At 39.3% G+C, this 21,495-nt stretch overlaps 1 protein-coding gene across 2 annotated transcripts in view; it reads right to left on the reverse strand.

The window, feature by feature from the left end:
- Nucleotides 1-2,402: 2,402 nt before the first annotated feature.
- The window catches only part of ADAMTS6 (ADAM metallopeptidase with thrombospondin type 1 motif 6), a 337,576-nt gene continuing 318,483 nt past the window's right edge, over nucleotides 2,403-21,495 (reverse strand). For both annotated transcript variants that reach the window (XM_030927871.1, XM_010368281.2), the window contains 2 exons: nucleotides 18,343-18,499; nucleotides 2,403-5,601 (listed from right to left, as the gene is read on the reverse strand). In XM_030927871.1, the coding sequence (XP_030783731.1) occupies nucleotides 5,492-5,601; nucleotides 18,343-18,499 (267 nt within the window). In that variant the 3' untranslated portion in view covers nucleotides 2,403-5,491. The remainder of the gene's footprint in view (nucleotides 5,602-18,342; nucleotides 18,500-21,495) is intronic.

The following is a 21,495-nucleotide window of genomic DNA, read 5'->3' on the forward strand; positions in this document are numbered from 1 at the left end:
GAGGCGATCTTGGCTCACTGCAAGCTCTGTCTCCCAGGTTCACGCCATTCTCCTGCCTCAGCCTCCTGAGTAGCTGGGAATACAAGCGCCCACCACCACGCCTGGCTAATTTTTTTGGTTTTTTTTTTTTTTTTTTTGTATTTTTAGTAGAGACATGGTTTCACCATGTTAGCCAGGATGGTCTGTATCTCCTGACCTTGTGATCCGCCCGCCTTGGCCTCCCAAAGTACTGGGATTACAGGTGTGAGCCACTGCGCCCGGCCACTTATCTGTCACTTTTAAATGCAGCAACTTTCCTGTGACCACTTAATTAGAATTTTTCAGTTCTCTTGGGCTGTGACTTCTTTTTCTACCTGAACGAGATTTCTTTTTCCTTCTTTAAAAAGTAATGTCTTAGCCACGCAAATTCACATGTTTTTGTTCCAAGACCTAACTTTTTCCTGAATTTGCTTGGAAAAACATCTGGCCTTTTGGAGCATAAAGGCTTAAGGATGATCCCCATGTTCCCTGAGGAGTGGCCGAGTCTCCATGGAAGGCAGACTGTCCTTGGAGTCAGTACCCTAAGCAGGATAGTGTCCTTTTGATATGTCAAAGGGAAAAAAGGCATTTAATTGGAAACTTGAAAACAACTGTAGCTGAAAAGATACTAGACTTGATACTTAAGAATCTAAGCTAAAGTAAATCTTGTTTCTTGGTATTCTCCCTCCCCAACCCCAGAACTATCCTTTGCAACTGCAGTGGGAGGTTAAAATGGTTGGTATCATTCACAGTCTTCTCATGAACTGAGTATTCATAGTTCAGCAGCTTTTGGTTGCTATGGTAACCTTGGAGAAATACTCTTCTAAGACTATCTAATTGTCTCACGTGACACAATCTGATTTCTTCTAATGAAGAAACAACTGGGTATGGTGTGTATGAGACATCAGAGTGGGGTAGAATAAACACCATCAAGCCTGGACATTTCACATCTTTTTTTTGGTGGAGATGATGTCTCACAATGTTGCCCAGGCTGGTCTCCAACTCCTGGCCTCAGGTGATCCACCTGTCTTGGCCTCCTACAGTGCTGAGATTACAGGAATAAGCCACTGCACCCAGCCAGTTCCACTTTTCTTATGTAATTGATAAAGTTGTCATTATGAAAGTACTCCAATAGCTGGCTGGGAGTGGTGGCTCACACCTGTAATCCCAGCACATTGTGATGCTAAGGTGGGCAGATCATGAGGCCAAGAGATTGAGACCATCCTGGCCAACATGGTGAAACCTCCATCTCTACTAAATATACAAAAACTAGCTGGGCATGGTAGCGTGCGCCTGTAATCCCAGCTACTCAGGAGGCTGAGGTATGAGAATCGCTTGAACCTGGGAGGCAGAGGTTGCAGTGAGCCAAGATTGCGCCATTGTACTCCAGCCTGGCAACAGAGTGAGACTCCATCTCAACAACAACAAAAAAGAAAAAGAAAAAAAGTACTCAAATAACTAAGCATGCAAGAGGGTCACCTTCACATTCAAAATTTTTTCTGAGTTCCTTTGCATATCATTGTATTCCTCAACTCAGCAAAGACTGAGCCATTAGTTCATCTGCAGCCCAAAAGGAAATGCTAAAGCTAGAAAGTGAGCTCATCATGTTTCTTTGCCCTGACTAGAAAAATCCCTCAAGTATGAATTCATTTGGTTTAGTGCCCTTGGCACAGTGAACTATCTTGCTATATTAAATAATTTACATGGAAGGCAAGAAAAGGAGAGCAGGGTTGGGCGCGGTGGCTCACACCTGTAATCCCAGCACTTTGGGAGGCCAAGGCAGGTGGATCATGAGGTCAGGAGATCGAGACCATCCTGGCTAACACGGTGAAACCCCGTCTCTACTAAAAACACAAAAAAATTAGCTGGGCATGGTGATGGGTGCCCATAGTCCCAGCTACTCGGGAGGCTGAGGCAGTAGAATGGTGTGAACCCGGGAGGTGGAGCTTGCAGTGAGCCAAGATCGCGCCACGGCACTCCAGCCTGGGCGACAGAGCGAGACTCTGTCTCAAAAAAAAAAAAAAAAAAAAAAAAGAAAAGAAAAGAAAAAAAGAAAAGGAGAGCAAAAGAGTTGGGCACTAGCAATTGAGGGGGTGTGGCAGCCACCAGTCTGGACTTCCTTTGGGGCCTCAGAGGAGTGGCTGATGGTGGCTGGGGATGTAGCCCCACCAGTAATACCTGACACTCTCGCATTTAGACAGGACTAAAACACATAGAAATAGATGCAATCTCTGAGGAGGGTAATAAGGATACAGCAAATCATCCCAATCCTAGATTCTACTTGGATAATTTGGATAATGTAAGTGTGGTATCCCAAGGGAATTCATTCTCAGTACTGCAAGTTTAACACAGGCTTTTCAGGGAACAGACAACTTCAATCTGTATCATTATTATAAGCTGAATTTTTATTTTACTAAATTATCTATGTCAAAAAAATTCTGTGCCTGGCGTGGAATTTCACTCCATCAAGTGTTACAATGATTTTTTCATTTTCATTACAAGCAGGAGAATGAATGTAGGACAAGTGTTAGGAAACATGGCAATAAATTAGAATATAATTTACAAAAGCAAAAAAATTAACAGTGTACCACATTATTACTGAGTATAAAATAATAAGCAACAACTAATCACAATACTACAAAGGTAATTTCGTTCTGTGTTACTGAGGATACCTATGTGACATTCATTCAAATAAAAAAGTTCCTAATGAAATGGACTGTTTGGAAATCATATGAATCTCATGGGGTTAATCATTAGGGTACATTTACCTTTCCTTTTTTAGTAGGCCTTTATCCCAGTGGCAGATACTGCTCCCAGGTGTAGGGTACCAGTTAAGTAGTCTACGTAGCTCACTACTTTTGGAAGGTCTGCCATGGTGGCCCAGCCTCCACTGACAATCCTATTGTTACTGTTTAGGAATAGGACATCATGTAGCCATGGGGGTGGCTACAGAGTAGCAGCAGTATTGTGATGTGCTATGAAATAGAATTGTTTTAACCTACTCAGGTTTAAATTCAAGGCCTACCTGAAACTGTTTCATCCTGTTACATTCTGTGGTGGCTCCCTCTAGAAAGGCACTCTGATTCTGCCCCCCAGGTGTGCCTGCATTTTGTTCTCAGAACTGGAGCACATCCCGGAAGTGACACTGACTGCCCTCCTCTTCCAGCATCAGCCAAGGTGCTGTGAAGTGCCTGGGGGATGGCCCTCACGATGGTAGTTTCCAGGTGAGGTAAAAAATAGCTTTTATTCGGTAATAAGAAATCTTTTGGAAATAAAAACCTGAGCTGATATTTATGTTGGAGAAAATCAGATCTGGACTGCAAACCTATGCCTAAAATGCCACAGAAACCACCCACCTTTTATTTCTTTGTTTTATTTCACCAGGGCACATTAGCACCAAGTTAACTGGTCTTTGAAAAGGCCCAAGGGAATTCAGTGCTCGGGTCATGCTGCCCGTGGGCTGCTTGCCCTTCACTGAATGGCTAAGACGGCACTTGGGCAGGTCTTCTAAGGGCATCTTAGACCCGGGCCCTGGTGATTCCTCTTGTATCATCAATAGCTCTCTCTGGAAGGCTCAGGGTTGAGAACTGTGGTGTTGAGAGAGAAAGCAGGTAACAAGATACAGGTGGTCATGACTGAGAGTGCAGAAAATATTCCATGCTGATTGTCCACAGCAAATCTGGGAGTTTAGATTGGCTTTTGGTGTCTGAGGGTCTGTCTTTCTTTTGGAAAAAACTTAGTCATCTGCATTAGATCATGATATATGTGACACACTGACATGTAATTTAAGAGCACCATGATGCAGTCAAGTCAAACATGCTCTTTAACTGAAAGTGTTAACCTTACAAAATAGCCATTTAGTTTTGAGTTTTAGGTGTTGATGCATGCATAGTGTACACCTGTGTACAATGGGGAGGCATTTTGGACACAAAGCACATTCATCAAGAACCTGCTGCAAGCTACACGTGTTCAAGTAAAAAATATTAATATAAACAAGTACCCTTTTTCATTCTAAGTCTTGCTCTCGAGTCTTTTGATGAGCAGGATGTGAAACTTGAAGATAGGGAAAATACGAGCTAGTCATTTTAATTTAGGTGGATGTGATTCTAGAATTTGATTTGCCCAAGAAACTGGGTTTCACATTTAATTGCCATTCAGAGAATCCATAAAAAATACAAAATACTTGGTTGAGTGACTATTAATATTATGCTTTATGATGTCTAGTCTTCATGAAATTTTCTTCTTTGGTTATTATCCCTTGCCTACTTTAAAACTCACAGAAATAGCACATTATGTGCAAGCACACTCATCTATCCACACACTTAAAAGCGCCCGCACACACACACACATTTGCTGTCATATAAATAAATGCCCTTCTACCATATCAAAGAAGGGACATCTGGAACCCATCGTAATTGTCAGCAAATTGCAAAAGGGTCTGCCTGGTTGTTACTGAGCCAGTCTATCTTTTGCATGGTATCATCTCAGTAAGCTCAACATGCGTGCAGCAATCCAAAGGGCAGAAGCCGTGCTGTGGCTGGAGAGGATGTAAACACAAGTGAGTTGGGGGGACTCAAATAAGAACTAAGGCATCCTGTGTGGTGGCAGTAAAGGGCCTGGTCCTTTAGTCTCTACCATACCCCAGGTCTGGTTTCTGCATGAAATTGAAATGTTTTTCTCTTAAAGTTTTAATGGAAATCTCAGCTTTACTTGCACAATGGCAAGTTGGCCACAGTCTTTCAGCACTGAGTTTATAGACTTGCACAGCTGCAGTAACTGATGCACTGCTTTAAACTATGCCCCTCATTATTGTTCAGTTTAATATAGTTTTATATATGGCTCACAGCAGTGTTCAGAACCGGGGGATTATTCCTAAGGAAATTAAGTGGAATGAAGAAAAATAATACAAACTTTCATTACTTTTGATTTATAATTGCTCCTTAAATTATAGTCCAAAGCCCGTTTTATAATTTAAATTGTGGTGCTGTTGTAGTGAGATAAAGTACAGTAAATATTTTTAAGCTATGACTTAAGAATTCTGAACCTTCTTCACTTCCATAGTTGACCAAGTCATAACAGCTACATTTTAAACAGTTTTAAATACAAATGGATTCAGTGTCATTGCTAAGTCCATAATAAAAATTATCTTAATGGTCCAAGGAGGTAAACAGGCTATTGGATTTACTCGAAAGAACACAAACGCTCCACAGTAAGCAAGTCTCCCTGTGTTGTTTGGATCTCTCCAATCTGGCATTCCCTCCTAATACTGTGTCCAGCACTTTGGATCAATAAATCCCACTTCACAGAAGTTAAAATAATATTGAAATCTTGTCAGCTGGGGCTGACCAGTGGTTACGTTTTCCACAGGGTAATGCATTTGCAAGGACATCAATCCTCTTCCTCTGGGTGGCTCTCTTTGATGGACGCATTTCCATGATGAACTGACAAGGCACTCTCTCTGGCTTTCTGTGGGTCAGTGTCCTTGGCAGGTCTTACAACACATCTGTCTGAAGTATGCTCGACTGCAGAACTTGAACTTCAGCACCAGTGGGCAATAAGCCACTTTATTCACATCTTTGCACTCTAACGAATGGGGGCAGAAAATGGAAAACAATTAGGGGCACATAAACAAGTACATAAACAAGCCGATGCGGCCTGCATGTTCAGCGAGGACCTCCTTTGGGTCAATCCACCTTGGCTTCGACCTCCATGAGGTTTTTGTTTTTGTTTTTAAGCATACCCTGCCTGGTACAGTCTACTAGAAACATTCTTTTGATATATTTTAACACAATTTTAAAAAATGTTTGCAAGGCTTTCCTTCCAGATTTTTATAAGTATGGTGTATGCCCACTGTGTCTTGAAAGAATTACCATTTGCTGGGATAAGTGATCACTTTAGACAGCTTGGAAACATGAGTCATTTTTCTTACAGCGCTTTTATTGCTTCTTTCTCAAGGGTTATTTTATTCAACAGTGCAAGGTTATCCAAAATCAAACATGAGTTGCACTGTTTGATACCAAAGTACACATGTCTCCAGAGAATCTCTGCATCTGTGAGGCGTGGGGATGGGCCTGGGTGAATGAAAAGGATTGCTGAGAGTGGCCTAGATTCAGCAACTACACTAGACAAAGAAGAAAGCTTTGAGGGGTTGGCCTCAAATGGCAGCAGCCTGTGGGTTATGGAAACATGTAGAAATGTCTTTTTTTAATTTGGAAGTGAGACATGGTCTTCTTTTTTCCTATGTGTATTTTCTCCTCAGTGCTAGAACTGCCACAGTTGCAGTCTGCAGTTCTTGCAGCCAGAAGGTGAATAAATGATTCTTCCTCCATCTCCCCTTGCGGCTGGTTGCAGAAGGTGGGATGAGGGTCCAGTGTAGAGAAAGGGACATGGGCCTTTGATTCTCAGAACTCCCCCTGGCCCCATACAACCCTACTGCTAGTAATAATATTCTTTTCCAGTATTCTTGTCACCTTTATTTGGAGATTTAGGATACTCTGTAAACCTAGCAATGAAATTTTCACATGCCTGCTAGAACCAAAGTTCCACCCTCATTTTTCCAGGTAGTTATACTGACGCATCCTGGGTACTGTTGAAGGTAATTAGGAATCAGGCTGGGCAGTGGGTAAAGTTCATGTTACAGAACAGTTTTTGTTGTTTGCTTGTTTTTTCCTGGCTTCAAAAACCCACTGACGTTCTAAGAGATCACATACATTGCAGTTTATCATATGGGCCGTATGATAAACATGGAAAATTAAATGCAAAGAAATGGAAGAGTTCCCAGTTCTTCTTATTGACGATTAAGATAACAATCTTATTGACCTCACTTTTTAAATGCTCCTTTGGTGAGTCTTAAAATTTGAAACTGGAACTCCCAAATCCTCTGAAAACATAACCTCTGCCACCATCTAACTCCCTTACTCAACATTTGACTTACAAAGAGATTAATAGCTAGAAATCTGAATTAAAACTTTTCACGCTAGGATCCTCAGTAAATTTAAGTTGTAGCTGGAAGAAGGTAGAAGGGACATCAATCACTTAACCTCTTTGTGCTTAAGTTTTCTCATCTGTAAAGTAGAAATGATTAGAGAACCCACACTCACATGTAACATGTAAGACTACACGTGTATCCTTATGAATGTCCACTAGAGCAGTGCCTGGAACACAGGAAGTATGGGATAAGTGTAGGATACTGAACTGCTATTATTATTACAATTATTAGTTATTAGTATCTTTATTGCCTGACAGAAAGGAAGCAAGGAGCTACACTCCAAATATCTCAATGAGGATGCAATATTTGAATTACTACTGAGAAAATACTGCCATAAAGACACGAGTCAGTTTGAAGACAAAACAAAGCAGAGTATTTCCTGGGGCACAACTTCATTAGATTTACTACTCCATTTTTGGAAGAGTAGCTGGACTAAGAAAACTCTGGGTTGAGCAAATTATAAGCAAATTCACCAATTTCCCTTTTAGATTTAGACTTTATAATCTGACTAAATTATAATACATAAGAAATGAAATAGAAAATTCATAATTGCTTCTCCCTTCACCCGCCTATCCACTCACCCATTAAGGCTATTACAAATATAAATAGTTGGCTGGGCGCAGTGGCTCACGTTTGTAATCCCAGCACTTTGGGAGGCTGAGGTGGGTGGATCACGTGAGGTCAGGAGTTCAAGACCAGCCTGGCCAACATGGTGAAACCCCATCTCTACTAAAAATACAAAAATTAGCCAGGTGTGGTGGCACGCGCCTGTAGTCCCAGCTACTCAGGAGGCTGAGGTATGAGAATCACTTGAATCTGGGAGGTTGCAGTGAGCTGAGATTGTGCCACTGCACTCCAGCCTGGGCCACAGAGTTAGACTCCGTCTCAAAAAACAAACAAACAAACAAAAAACCCAAATATGAACAGTCAGGGATTCTGTTCCTTAGATGAGTGCTAGAAATAAGACTCTTCTCTACATGCAGAGGCCCAGAACACAGCCTTTTGTTCAGAGGCAGCATCTAGCCTGTGGGCAGGCTGGAGGCCGGCTATCAGGATGTTCCTTTCTGAACTTCCCAATACCCTTGTTAAGTTAGTTCCCAACTAACTTGATTGAAAGCAGGAAGTCAGTAGGTCCTGGGAACAGGATCGAGCTTAGGGATGTAGGGATTAAGAGTGCCCCCTGAGTTGCCTTCAGCGGCAACACAACCCAGTAGTTAGGGGCAGGAGATATGGATTCAGGTGGGCCTGGGGGTGAATTCTGGCTCTGCCTCTTCTAGGAGTTGATTGTCCTCTGCCAAGTTACTTCACCTCTCTAAATCTCACTTCATCTCCAAAATAAAGACTATGATAAGGTCTGCTCATAGGACGTTGTGAGGTTTGCATGAGGTAATGCAGATAATGCATGTGCCATGGCACCTAGCTCAGAGTAAGCACTGTTAATTAGTTCTCATTATTAACAGCAAAACACCTGCCTCTGAGAACAACCATCATGTATTATTTCTCTGGGATCCCTGTCAAAATAAATGTAGTATCAGGAAGGGTTACACATTTACACATTTATGCAAAATAAAGCTATTAAACAGAAAGCAAGAAAATTATGATGAGGGCAGGAGTGGGGAAAGACCTGTGCGAGATCTGGAGACTTCCAGGAATCAGATATTAATATGGAGATTCCTAGGCTGTATGGAAGATCCAGTTCCTACTTCTTGGTTTTGCCTTCTAGGAACTGGCCTGACTGGAAGAATCAGTTCATTACATCTTTAGATTTGATGAAAATCTATTCACCAACCATGACTCATCTTTTATTCTCTGTCTTTTAACTCCACAAGAGCTTAATTTAGTAGTGACAGCATTAAAAAGTATAATTTATCAAGCATATCATTTGTGTAAGGTACAACATAAACATATATTATAAATATATATATTTTTAATCCTTGTAAGTTCGGTCATGTGTTGCTCAATGATGGGGATATTCTCTGAGAAATGCATTGTTCGGTGATTTTGTCAATGTGCAATCATCATAGAGTGTACTTTCACAAACCTAGATGGTATCGCCTATTGTACACCTAGGCTACATGGTATAGCCTGTACAGCTACAAACTACAGCTACAGGCTACAAACCTGTACAACATGTTACTGTACTAAATATTGTAGGCAGTTGCAACACAAGTATTTGTGTATACTGGTAAGTATTTGTGTATCTAAATATATCTGAACATAGAAAAGATCCAGTAAAAATATGATATTATAATCTTGTGGGACCACCTTTGTATATGTAGTCTGTTGTTGACCAAAACATCATTATACAGTGACCGTATATAAAATGTCAGCTTTATATAGACAGCAAAACATAAGTTCAAAAAGATAATGAAACTCATGCTGGGTCACACGGCTAGTTGGTCTAAGAACAGGTTTATCTGACTCCAGAGCCACTCATATTTCGGCAATATTCTTAGCATCTAAATGCAAGAAGTTTCTACCTGTCTCTGATTCTGTATTCTTGGCTGACACCACTGATAAATCAACTTGGAGCATCTTGGTCAGGTTTTGTTTCTTTAAGAGTTTGCTGTGTCACCTTAGAAAAGGGGAAATATGTTTTTTAAAAGGAGATTTCCAGAATAACATCTGAATTATTTAGAATAGACTGAATTATCCATTTATACTTTTTGTCACTATATATTCCTCCTCAAATTTTGTAAGAGTACACAAGTGAAAAGGTGACTTTAGACACATCAAGAAGTTTTTTTTTTTTTGAGATGGAGTCTCGCTCTGTCGCCCAAACTGGAGTGCAGTGGCAGGATCTCAGCTCACTGTAAACTCCGCCTTTCGGGTTCACGCCATTCTCCTGCCTCAGCCTCCCGAGTAGCTGGAACTATAGGCGCTCGCCACCTCGCCCAGCTAGTTTTTTGTATTTTTTAGTAGAGACGGGGTTTCACCGGGTTGGCCAGGATGGTCTCGATCTCCTGACCTTGTGATCCGCCCGTCTCGGCCTCCCAAAGTGCTGGGATTACAAGCTTGAGCCACCGCGCCCGGCCACATCAAGAAGTTTTAAAGCCCCATTATTATAGAAAGCTGAATGTAATCTTCAAAATATTAGAACCAGTTTTAAATTATATTGGGGCATTCAACCCATCTACCACTTTTAGCTTAGCTAGAGAGGACTGATTTGTTGTGCTCACTGAAATTATGCTGATGTCATTGAGAGGCCTGAATTATAAAACTTTTTTCATTAGTCTGCCTCATCCTTAAAGCCCAGTGAAATTATGAAAGCCTTTTCTCTTCTACCCTTGAGCAGTACAACTTACTTTTGTTAAACAAAAACAAAAACAAAAACAAAACAAACAAAAAACCAAAACCAAAACCAAAACAAAAAACACCAAAAAAACCCAACAACAACAACAAAAATATTCTGGAAAAGTTGTACATAAATTAAATCACATATCCCATTGAAATTAAAACAATAATAAATGTTCTGTTTTAATTTCTGAATGATTTACAGTTGGTATTGCTTTCTAGTTGATACTTAAAATGTTTAAAAATTAAAAATTCCTCTGTACCCAATTAGTGCATAGTGTGCAAACAAATAATACCAAGACATCCATTAAAAAGAATTACTTAGTTTGAGTTTTTTTGGTATTATAATCACTCTGTAGTTAATTTGTTTTGAAGGTTTGAGCTTTACTGTCATATTTTCTTCATGCAAACACACTTATATATATCTATCTACTGCTTTCTAGGTAGTGGAATCTGAGCCAGTGGGTCAAGGATTTTCAGATGAAGGAGCCTTATTTTCTCTTCGACTATCATCATGTACCAGTTAAGTACTCTCCTAGGAGAAGAATGACAAAACACTCTTTCTACCCTTTTCTGTGAGGATACTGGAAAGGTAAGAGGTCCTCATCATGTGGTTTCTAGTTAACATTTTGTAAACCCAATTACTCTCCCCTCTTTTTACACCCCACACCACCCCTGAAAGAAAAGTTACACTTTACCCAGGACTAGAGACTTCTGGTGAGAATGGCTTTACGGAGAATTCCCAAATTCTTCTCAGGGAGACTTGAGAATAAATCAAGGCTGAAAGCCAGCCCCTAGGCCCTGCAATGTGAACTGGATCCATTATTAGAATCTGAAGTAATTTGCCAGGCATGTTGGAGTGGCTCTCATTGGTAATCTGGGTTTTGGTAGAGTTGAATGATAAAATTAGACACCCTGTTTCATAGGTAACACATGAACCTACTTATCATTGATGTGCCAGTGGGTTTTTCCCCCGGTGCTTTACATTAATCTTTCAAAACTCTGACCTAAAAGACATGCTTTCAAAATACACTGAACAGAGGTTTAAGAATTTAGAATGCAATTAGGTTCAAATTAATTGTTATTTTGAAGGCTTGATTTGGTCCAAGAAATACAAGACCAAGTCCTCAAAGCAGGGCTTTTGCATGTATTTCACTGAATGTTGCAAAGCTTGCCTACTTGTCTCACTGGAGTTGGGAGATATCCTTCATGACCAGGTTGGACCATCAGCATCTCTCTTTGGAGAATGCATGCCCTCTGTTCCTGTAAACTCCTTATGTGGTTCAGAAGAAGAACACAGTAAGTGAAGAATTATGACTTAAGCACCTAAAGGTCTATCTTTTGGATTTAAAAAGTACAAACAGCTGTACTTCTGACAAACTGCCCATGGAAATGCAGAACCTAGTGAGAAGTGAGATAGCAAAGGGTGCGCATGCGTGGCACAGAAGTTGGGGTGGGGAATGTTAACTCAGTGTACTTCTCCTAAAAGTGTACTTGAACCCTTGACATTTTACATATTCAGGCTAGAAAAGGATGAAATGGCAACTTTTGCTTGGGAACCTAACATTATTCATTGTAATAGAACAGTCCACCAGCTTATTTTTATCCTTGAAGCAAGATGGTATCAGCTATCAAACTTTATACTGATTTCAATTTCCCACAGACTAGACCATTCCTTTCTCTCTTTGCTTTCTGTTTCTTTTTATTTAGTCTTATTCCCTAGATGCCACCCACATTCAACCTGGAGGTGGTATAATCTCAACCCAAATCCAGGGTTCCCTCCAGACCAGACAGCCAGGAATGTGAACCTGCATGCTAAGTGACTTATGAACTCTTTGAAGTGGTAAGGAAAAAAACTGGCCTTCCTCACCTCTTTGAAACCAAAGTCTTCAAATGACCTTTATCGTTCCTTTACTGATTTTCATACATCAGGTTCCACATTAAAACCCAAATGCGGTAGCTAGTTTGACCAAAATTCTTTGTTCGAGATTTCTGGAGCTGCCTGAGCTTTCCCAGAGCTATTTACATGAGGGAGTCTGAGAGCCACCAAAGCCACCATTAGACATCCTGGGCTGGTAAACCATTGTACACTAACCACACCTTTCCTGGATTGGTTACCAGCCCATGGCACACCATGAATCATTACCTGGCAGCAATAAATACTCTGTGACAGAGTGCCTTGTGCTATTGAGAAGCTGCAAAGACTCACTATATAAACTACAAGGGCACTTGAAACTGCATGAAAGATGAATAAAATGGCATTTTGCATAGAATTTCAGGTGAGCTTGAGTAGGTTAGTCCCAACTGACATATGTACTTTTTAAAAAATTACTCATAGTAGTATTTCAAATGTACTGATACCCAAGGTGTCTATAATTCACTTTTAGCAGCAACATGGTGTTACCCTCATCAGTGGCAGTCTGTCAAGATCGTGCCTTTAATCCTTTAACCCTTTGCCAAAGGCTTTCAGAAGCAAAAAACTAAAGCAGATGTTGAACACAGCAAATTGTATCTCCCTTCTTCTTCCTCCCCTTTCCCTCTTGCTATTTTAATTTTTTGAAACCCTGCTTCTGATTCCCTTACTATCATTTGTTGCTTGACCTCCCTCCATTTCTTCAATCTCTCTCCATTTATTTTATTTTTTAATCTTATTCAAATTCCATTATCTTATTAAAGCTTCAGGGGACTAATGTGTTTAATTTCCCTACAGATGCCTGAATTCCTTCATGATTAATGATGGTACACAGTTACCTAAATCTGAAATGTAGGAGTCATCCTGAATGCCTCCATATCTCTCATCTCCTTGTCTAATTGTTCATCAGGCTCTTTTTATTCTCCTTTCATTTTATTATTTTTCCCCCAGTTCATCACTCTCCTTTTAATCCCTACAATATTTGCCTTAGTTCACGCCTCCATCCTCTCTTGCCTGGACTCTTAGAACAAATCTTTCTCATTCTACTCCCACACAAGGCTGCCCTCCCTCTGCTCCTTTACCCTTCTGTCATCCTGAGCATGTCAAGCCCCAGTTTTTTTTTCACTTGTTCCCTATAACCCAAAGATAGAGTCCTAGCTTCCTTCCATTACATGTGGAGTTTCCAAAACCAAGTCCCTGCTTCTCTCTCTGTAGCCTCATGTGCACTGCCTGCTCATCTGCCAACCCACCATGGCGATAGTGAACTGCCTCCATGCCCCTGTGACTACACATACTTGTCCTCTGTCAGGAATGCCCCGCATCTCAATGTCTTCTGGGTAAACTGTTTCCTATCTTCCATGTCCAGCTCAGCTTTCCTTCTCTGTGATGCTTCTGCTGATTACCTGCTCCTCTGTGCACTCATGGTCACTTCTTCCCACCCCTGGAACAGTACTGCTCATATTGTCAAAATTAGTTGTATGTTGCCAACCCTACTAAACCTTTGAGAACAGGGAACCTGTTGTATTGCATTCATAGTCTTGGTGCCTAGTACATGGTAAGTATGTTTGCTAAGTAAATAAATAAATGATTGGATGAATGTAGGATGTTATTTAAAAAATCATAATGGATGGGTGAATATATGTGCATATATGAAAAAGCATGTTCAGTAAATGATTGATAATACTATGGTTTGGTGCAAAAGTAATTGCAGTTTTTGCCATTAAAAGTAATATAATCTAGATGGTGGATGCTCATTGTAAAATTCTTTCCGCTTTGCTGTATGTTTGAAACTTCTAATTTTTTTCATAATGAAATACTGACAGGAGGGAGACCATTACCTAAACCTTGATAGTCAAAATAATTCTCAACATTCTATCTGTGGCCCATTTAATTCATAGAGATTCAACTGAAAGACTCTATTTTAGATCCCAATACATCTCCCCAAATCCTGCCCTGTCTTGGGGTACAGCTGAAGTGATTTTTCAGTAGCCTCGTACTATGAGTCATGGCAATTTGACTGTGCCGGAGGAAAGGGGATCCTCTTCTGCCTCTTCCACTCTCCTGCATTAACCAGAAACTGCTCCTTCTCCAACTTTCTTCTTAACTTTTCCTGGCTAAAAGGCATTTCTTTTCTCCATTTTTATTTGAGACAGAGTTTCGTTCTTGTTGCCCAGGCTGTAGTGCAATGGCGTGATCTCGGCTCACCACAACCTCCACCTCCTAGGTTCAAGCGATTCTCCTGCCTCAGCCTCCCAAGTAGCTGGGATTACAGGCATTACATACAGGCCCAGATAATTTTGTATTTTTAGTAGAGACAGGGTTTCTCCATGTTGGTCAGGCTGGTCTCAAACTCCTGATCTCAGGTGATCTGCCTGCCTCAGCCTCCCAAACTACTGGGATTACAGGAGTGAACCACCACGCCCAGCCCCTTTTCTTCCATGATTTGCCTCCTACAAACCATAACAGACCACTTTTGCATTATTTTCACACTAGAACCTCTTCTCTCTAATTTTTTTTTGAGACAGAGTCTCCATTCTGTCATCCAGGCTGGAGTGCAATGGTGTGATCATGGCTCACTGCAACCTTGACCTCCCAAACTCAAGTGATCTTCCTACCTAAGCCTCCCAAGTAGCTGGACTACAGATGCGTGCCACCATATCCAGTTAGTTTTTAAATTTTTTTTGTAGAGAAGGGGTCTCCCTACGTTGTCCAGGCTAGTATGAAACTCCTGGGCTCAAGCAATCCTCTCCCCTTGGCCTCCCAAAATGTTGAGATTGCAGGCATGAGCCACTGTGCCTGGCCTCCTTGTCTCTTTTGAAATCTATGTTATCTGTCCATTCCATATCTCTATGGATGAAAACTTATAATTCAGTTCATAATGTTTTACTCACTTTTCCCAAGGTACACGCTGGGTTTTTCCAACTATGTGTTATATAGATGGCTTACTGATTCCTTAGTCTGTGAAGCCAGCCTTGATGGAAAATGTTAAGTCATTGGTCCTTCATTTGAGCACTTGTGTAAACTGCTCCACATAACACATTCCACCTTCTTTTCTCAAATTTTTTTGAATTAAAAAAATTTTCATTTAAGTATTTGCCCTGAAAGACTATGAACTTATAAATATATTTGAATTTTCCCTAATAAATAGCAGAGGCTGGCCATAGAAAGCATTCAATAATTAGCTGCTGATTAAATGAACAAATAGTTTCAGATACTTAAATGCATTCTATATATGCTATTGGGAAATTAAAGAGAACACAAAACAAGTTATGACAGACATATCATTTGTACTTTAAATCTAATTTTGTAAAGAGAGTTATCTTCTTTCTTTTAAATGAGCTGACATCTTTAGATAATAATGATTCTAACACGAATCATACTTAGCAGGATTAATAATTTCCTAAAAATTTCCTCCTTTACTGAGAAGTCTAAATATAGTTTTTACTGCTTACTTTAGAATAATATTAATAAAAAGCGATTAGCCAGATAGATGAAATAACCATGAGGTGTTTCTCCAAATAACCCAAGAAACCTCAAATTAACACCTATTCATTTAAGACAATTCCCTTAAGGCAGAAATTAGCACAGGTACAAATGATATTCTGCCTACTCTGAAAATAGTTTTGAAACTTATCATATATAAACTGCAAAGTTTATCTATAATGATTATGCATTATAGAGAAGATTTTGGAGAAATTATTAAAATTGTCTAAAATGAAGCTATGAGCATAACTCCAACAGATATATTGTTTTAGGCATGTCAAAAGGCAGTTCTTTTAGCAATGACTTAGGCTTAATCTATTGAATTAGGCTGACAGTCATGCCAGAAATGTTTTACTTCAAAATCAGAAACTCTTGCTTTTATGTCAAAAAACTCTACTTTAAAGACTAATTAAGAATAGCATGCAAATATAGTTGAAATTGACAGGTACTTGAACCCTACCAAATGTGGGTTCAGATCCTGACTCTACTACTTCCTAGTCTTTAAATTGGGCAAATCACTATCTTCCCCTGTGCCTCACTTTCCTCATTAGTAATACCAACTCTCAGAAGCTTGTTGTCAGGATTATGTAAGATACTATACACACACACACACGCACGCACACACACACACAGACTTGCAGAGAGATATCTATTTGTGTATGTGAGATATATAACACAGACTATATAAAGAGCCTAACATAATACCCAACATAGACTAATTTAATATGACAGTTATATCCTCTCTCCTACCTTAACCTTGTATCTTCCAATTCTGAAAGAAAAAGAGAACCCCGAATTCATGTGATCTTTTGCTAACTTACGATGGATAAAAGAAATTATTGCTGGAGTCTTACAGAAGAGAGATTTTGTTCTGTTTTGGTTTGGGGAGGTTTTTCTGAGACAGAGTCTCAGTCTGTTGCCCTGGCTGGAGTGCAGTGGCATGATCAGGGCTCACTGCAGCCTCAACTTCCTGGGCTCAAGTGATCCTCCTGCCTCAGCCTCCCAAGAAACTATGACTACAGGCACCCACCACCATGCCTAGCTAACTTTTAAATTTTTTTTAGAGACAGGTTCTCACCATGTTGCCCAGCATGGTCTTGAACTCCTGGGCTCAAGTGATCCTCCCACCTCAACCCTCCCAAAGTGCTGAGATTATAGATGTGAGCCACCGCACCCAGCTAAGAGATTTTTTTTTGAAGATAATTTAAAAGATAATTTTTTTCCAAGAAAAATACTTTTGTTTGTTATAGATTTTGAGGCCTTCTCAAGAGAGGGAAAGCTAGATTTCCAGAATCTAAAGGGACAAAAAAGAAGTAGCAGTAAAGCCAGAGATTCTGCAAAATTTAAAGTTGTGATTTTGAATTAATGTAGCATAGGGTTATACATTTTGAAAGAGTAATTATGTGTATAATAAGTGCACTGTGTTGAGGCTTAAGTATACAAAACAGACCATTTGCAAAGATGCAAGGTGTCTGGATCTTGTCATACAAGATTACTTTCTTAAAACAAAATTCCCAAGAAAACACTTTTAAATTGTGAATATAATTTTTAAGAATCCTTTGAATTAGACAGAGTTGATCAAAATAAAGCGATCTCTCTTGAAGATGTTTATAAACATACAGTTTTCACTTGAAAAATAATAACAAATTATTTGACTATATATTCATGATAGGTTTTGAATTAGAGAAGAGTTGATCAAAATAAAGCAATCTCTCTTGAAGATGTTTATAAACATGCAGTTTTCACTTGAAAAATATTAACAAATTATTTGACTATATATTCATGATAGGTTTTTTCAGGGCCTTATAATTTAAATTTGTGGCTTCAGATGTTGTTCATGTGCATATATTTGATCCTGCCTGTATTTTCATGTGAGAAGGCAGTCTAAACTTCTGGACTATGCCATGTTTGTCTTCACATTCCTAATAATTTCTGTCACAGTGACTCGCACATAGTAGCATTCGAGAAATTCCTAATGAATGCCTAAATGAATAAAGAAATTACTTTCATTTAAAAAACAGATTTTTAAAAGTCAGAATTGTGGTGAGGGGGGCATCTGCTGTTAATAAAGGGATTTCCCAATGTATAAAAAATAGAAAGAGAAATTCCAGAGCACAAAGACCTTTGTTCTCCTTTATAAACAGCTACATAATTATTTTTCTACTTTTCTACGATAAGAAAATTAGCATTTAAAATGCAAGTAGTTTCAAACATATGCTTTCATTATCTGTACAACAATAATGAATTTAAATCTTCAGCATGATACAGATCCACTGTCATATCCAAAAAGAAACCGAAGTTTGCACTTCAAGAGTAGTTCATTAGGAAACATCTCTAAAGTCTTAATATAAATCAAACATAGAATATGAGGCTGGATGTGATCTTAGAGATTATCTACTCCAATTTCTTATTTCATAGATAAACTTAGCTCCAGAGAGGTTAAGTGACTTAACAAGGTCATAAAGTTAGTTAAAAAGTCAGGAAAAACTTTGGTTTCCTGATTGCTGTCTGCATAAGCAGCTTTCACAAATGCTCTACTCAAACTACACTTCAGTAGTGGGTTTATTGTGCTCTTCAAACCCTGGGAACAGTACAGTAAAGGTGGGTCATTAGCGACCACAGGCCCCTCCTCCATGGAAAAACTCACCTTCAGTATTAGAAATGGGGGTACTGTCACATTTGCTTTCACACTGCTGCATTGATGGAGGCCGAACAGTTTCTGGACAGTCACTAGATGCCTGTCCAGTGTAGGAGAGACACTGCACAGTTCTCATCTGCTGTCCAAGGCCACACTGAGCAGAACACTAAATCCAAAGACACAAAGAAACAAAATATTGATCTCAACAATTTTCAGGGGGTAAAAAATATACTATGTCATTTCAAATACAACACAATATAAACTTTTTTTTGAGACACAGGGTCTTGCTATGTTGGCCAGGCTGGTCTTGAACTCCTGGCCTCAAGCAATCCTCCTGCCTTGGCCTCCCAAAGTGCTGGGAGTACAGGCATGATCCACCACACCCAGCCACAATACTAACTTTTAAAGCCCACATGTGGTTCATTTTTGAGAGGTGTATGATTAGGTCATTCTACTATCAAACTGGTTTGGAAAGTCAAACATCATGTTATTACCCTAGCAAATAGACTCAATATACTTCCCAGAAGATAATACATAGAGATTTCTTGCTATCACTGCAACAATTCCCAGCAAGGCTGGTGACCTCTAGCAGGGGTGTCATGAGAAAATCCTTGTGATGAAGTAGAATAATGAGAGACTGTAGGGCTAGGAAATCACTATTGCTCCCTATTTATTATAAGTGTGCAGGTAAATAACCTGGTGGCTTATTGGAGTGTCCTGTATGTGATCAAACTATTAGTTCAATGTAATAGCAGTGACAGCTGTGGAGCCTGGTGATGGGGTCATTAAAAAAAAAAAAAAGAACTTAAATAAGTCCCTCAGGTTTTCTAAGCGATTGCAAGCCACAAAAACCTGAGAAGCAGTCTTTGTTCTCAAATGAGTGTGTCTCCCTCTCCTTTTGCATCTACTCTGGGATTCAGTCTCTTCAGGACTGAAGTTACTGTCTGAGAGGCTTAGTTTCATTTGGGACTGATCAGCTGCTGAGGCTGAAGAATGAAGCTGGGTTAGTCTATGGGCCTGCCATCGAGAATACCAGAAAGCCTATGAAATGTGGGATCAAAGGCATGAGGAAGTAACTGGTGCCAACACAGGGGATGGTGATGTTTACAGGGTCAAAAAATTGAAGCCCTGTTGGATTTGTTTGCAAAAACTCTGAAAGTACCCACAGGACTTGTAAGGATATTCATGAAGAGCCTTAAAAAAAAAAAAAATGTTTTCGGACAGGCGCAGATGCTCACACCTGTAATCCCAGCACTTTGGGAGGCTGAGGCGGGCGGATCACGAGGTCAGGATATCGAGACCATCCTGGCTAACACGGTGAAAACCCGTGTCTACTAAAAATACAAAAAATTAGCCAGGCGAGGTGGCGGGCGCCTGCAGTCCCAGCTTCTCCGGAGGCTGAGGCAGGAGAATGGCGTGAACCTGGGAGGTGGAGCTTGCAGTGAGCTGAGATCGTGCCACTGCACTCCAGCCTGGGCGACAGAGTGAGACTCTATCTCCGAAAAAAAAAAAAAAAAAAAAAAGGTTTTCATACAGAATGACAAATAAATGTACTCTAATATATTAAAGCATCTTTGAAAATGTATTTTCACTGGTTATTTTGAATTTTAGGAAACTGAATTGAAATTATAAATGGGAAGAAAAGGACTTGACAACATTTAAAAGAATAATCTCAAATTGACAATGGTAAATTCGGCAAAATTACTAAAACACAAAAACTTCCAACTGACTTTTATACAGTAGATTGCAACAAAGAATATATAGAGAAGGAAATGCCTGCCTGGTTTAAAATAAAAATATTGTAGCATGTCTGCTCTGATTCTTTAATAGCATCATATCAATCATGTGTTGTGAAGCTGTCACACTTCTATAGTGAAACATAATTTGACACTTACCTGCATACAGTGCTTAACACTGTCATGTGTATTCTACTTGAGCATTTTGTAAATTAAACTAAATACTGCTATAGAGATGCCAAGCATTACTAATTTTATGATTATATTTCTTTTGTCTCCTCAAAGTGCTGAGCACAGAGCAAGTATACTTAATTACCTTCATGGGTACTGAAAATCTTTGCCCTCTCCCAAATGAAACGAAAGAGATGTCTAGATGTTACTGTACTCTGGCAATATTGAATTTTGGCCAGAGTTTTGGCAGCAACTTATATGAAATGCCATTTTTAATAAGTAAAGGCAGACCCAGAGCACAAACAAAATCATATTGGCATAAATCACAATATGTCATTATGATTTATTTGAGTCTCAAATATTAGAAAATGACTTGCTACAAGGTCAGTTATGAAACTACAGGATAAGGGCATTGATTGGTTAGATATGTACTTTCTGGGGCATTTTTAAAAATGTAACCTAATAGATTTCCTCTTTGACATTTAGAAGAACAATACTTAATTTTCCTTCTATCTAAATATACCAACTTGGTCTTTTTTATTAAGAATATTTTTATTTGGCAAAAAAAATTATGTCTGTTTATCATGTATGACATGATATTTTGAAGTATATAACCACTGTGGAGTGACTAAATCTAGCTAATTAACATATTACTTCACAAAATTTTAATATTGTGCTGAGAACTGACTTTTTTTTATAGAATTTAAGGTGGCCTACAGAAAGATAACACAATTTAAAAGCAGATAAGACAGAAAAAATAAGAATTGGAACTTAAGGTGGAAATGAGTCTAATATAAAAATACATACCAAAATTCCTATATACTTTTTTCCCAATTCATAGCATCCATCAGATAAAAACAAATCAATTAATGAATAAGTATTAATAATATTTCAAGGATTATCAATCACAGTATCAAACTAATTAAAAACCCCACAACTTTTTTTGTGAGTTTAAGAGTAATTATCTCTATTTTGCAAGTGGGAAAATGAAGACACTGGTGTTAACTGATTTGTTCCTTTATCAGCTGAGAGAGCTGGGACTAGAATCCAAAGTTTCGGTAGCTTGTTCAAATCTCTGTCGGTTATTCTATTTCTCTTTTAATTTTAATCTACAATGGATCTGAAGAATAGAATCTGAAGTTGGAAGTGTGTGGGTGTGGGAGAATCACTGGCACACTCTGTATGTGTCCACATGTGGTGGCTGTGGTTTGTGCAGTTTCACACTCATGCCTCATACCTAGACTTCTACGTGTTA

This window comes from Rhinopithecus roxellana, chromosome 3, assembly GCF_007565055.1.
Source record: "Rhinopithecus roxellana isolate Shanxi Qingling chromosome 3, ASM756505v1, whole genome shotgun sequence".
Taxonomy (NCBI): Eukaryota; Metazoa; Chordata; class Mammalia; order Primates; family Cercopithecidae; genus Rhinopithecus; species Rhinopithecus roxellana.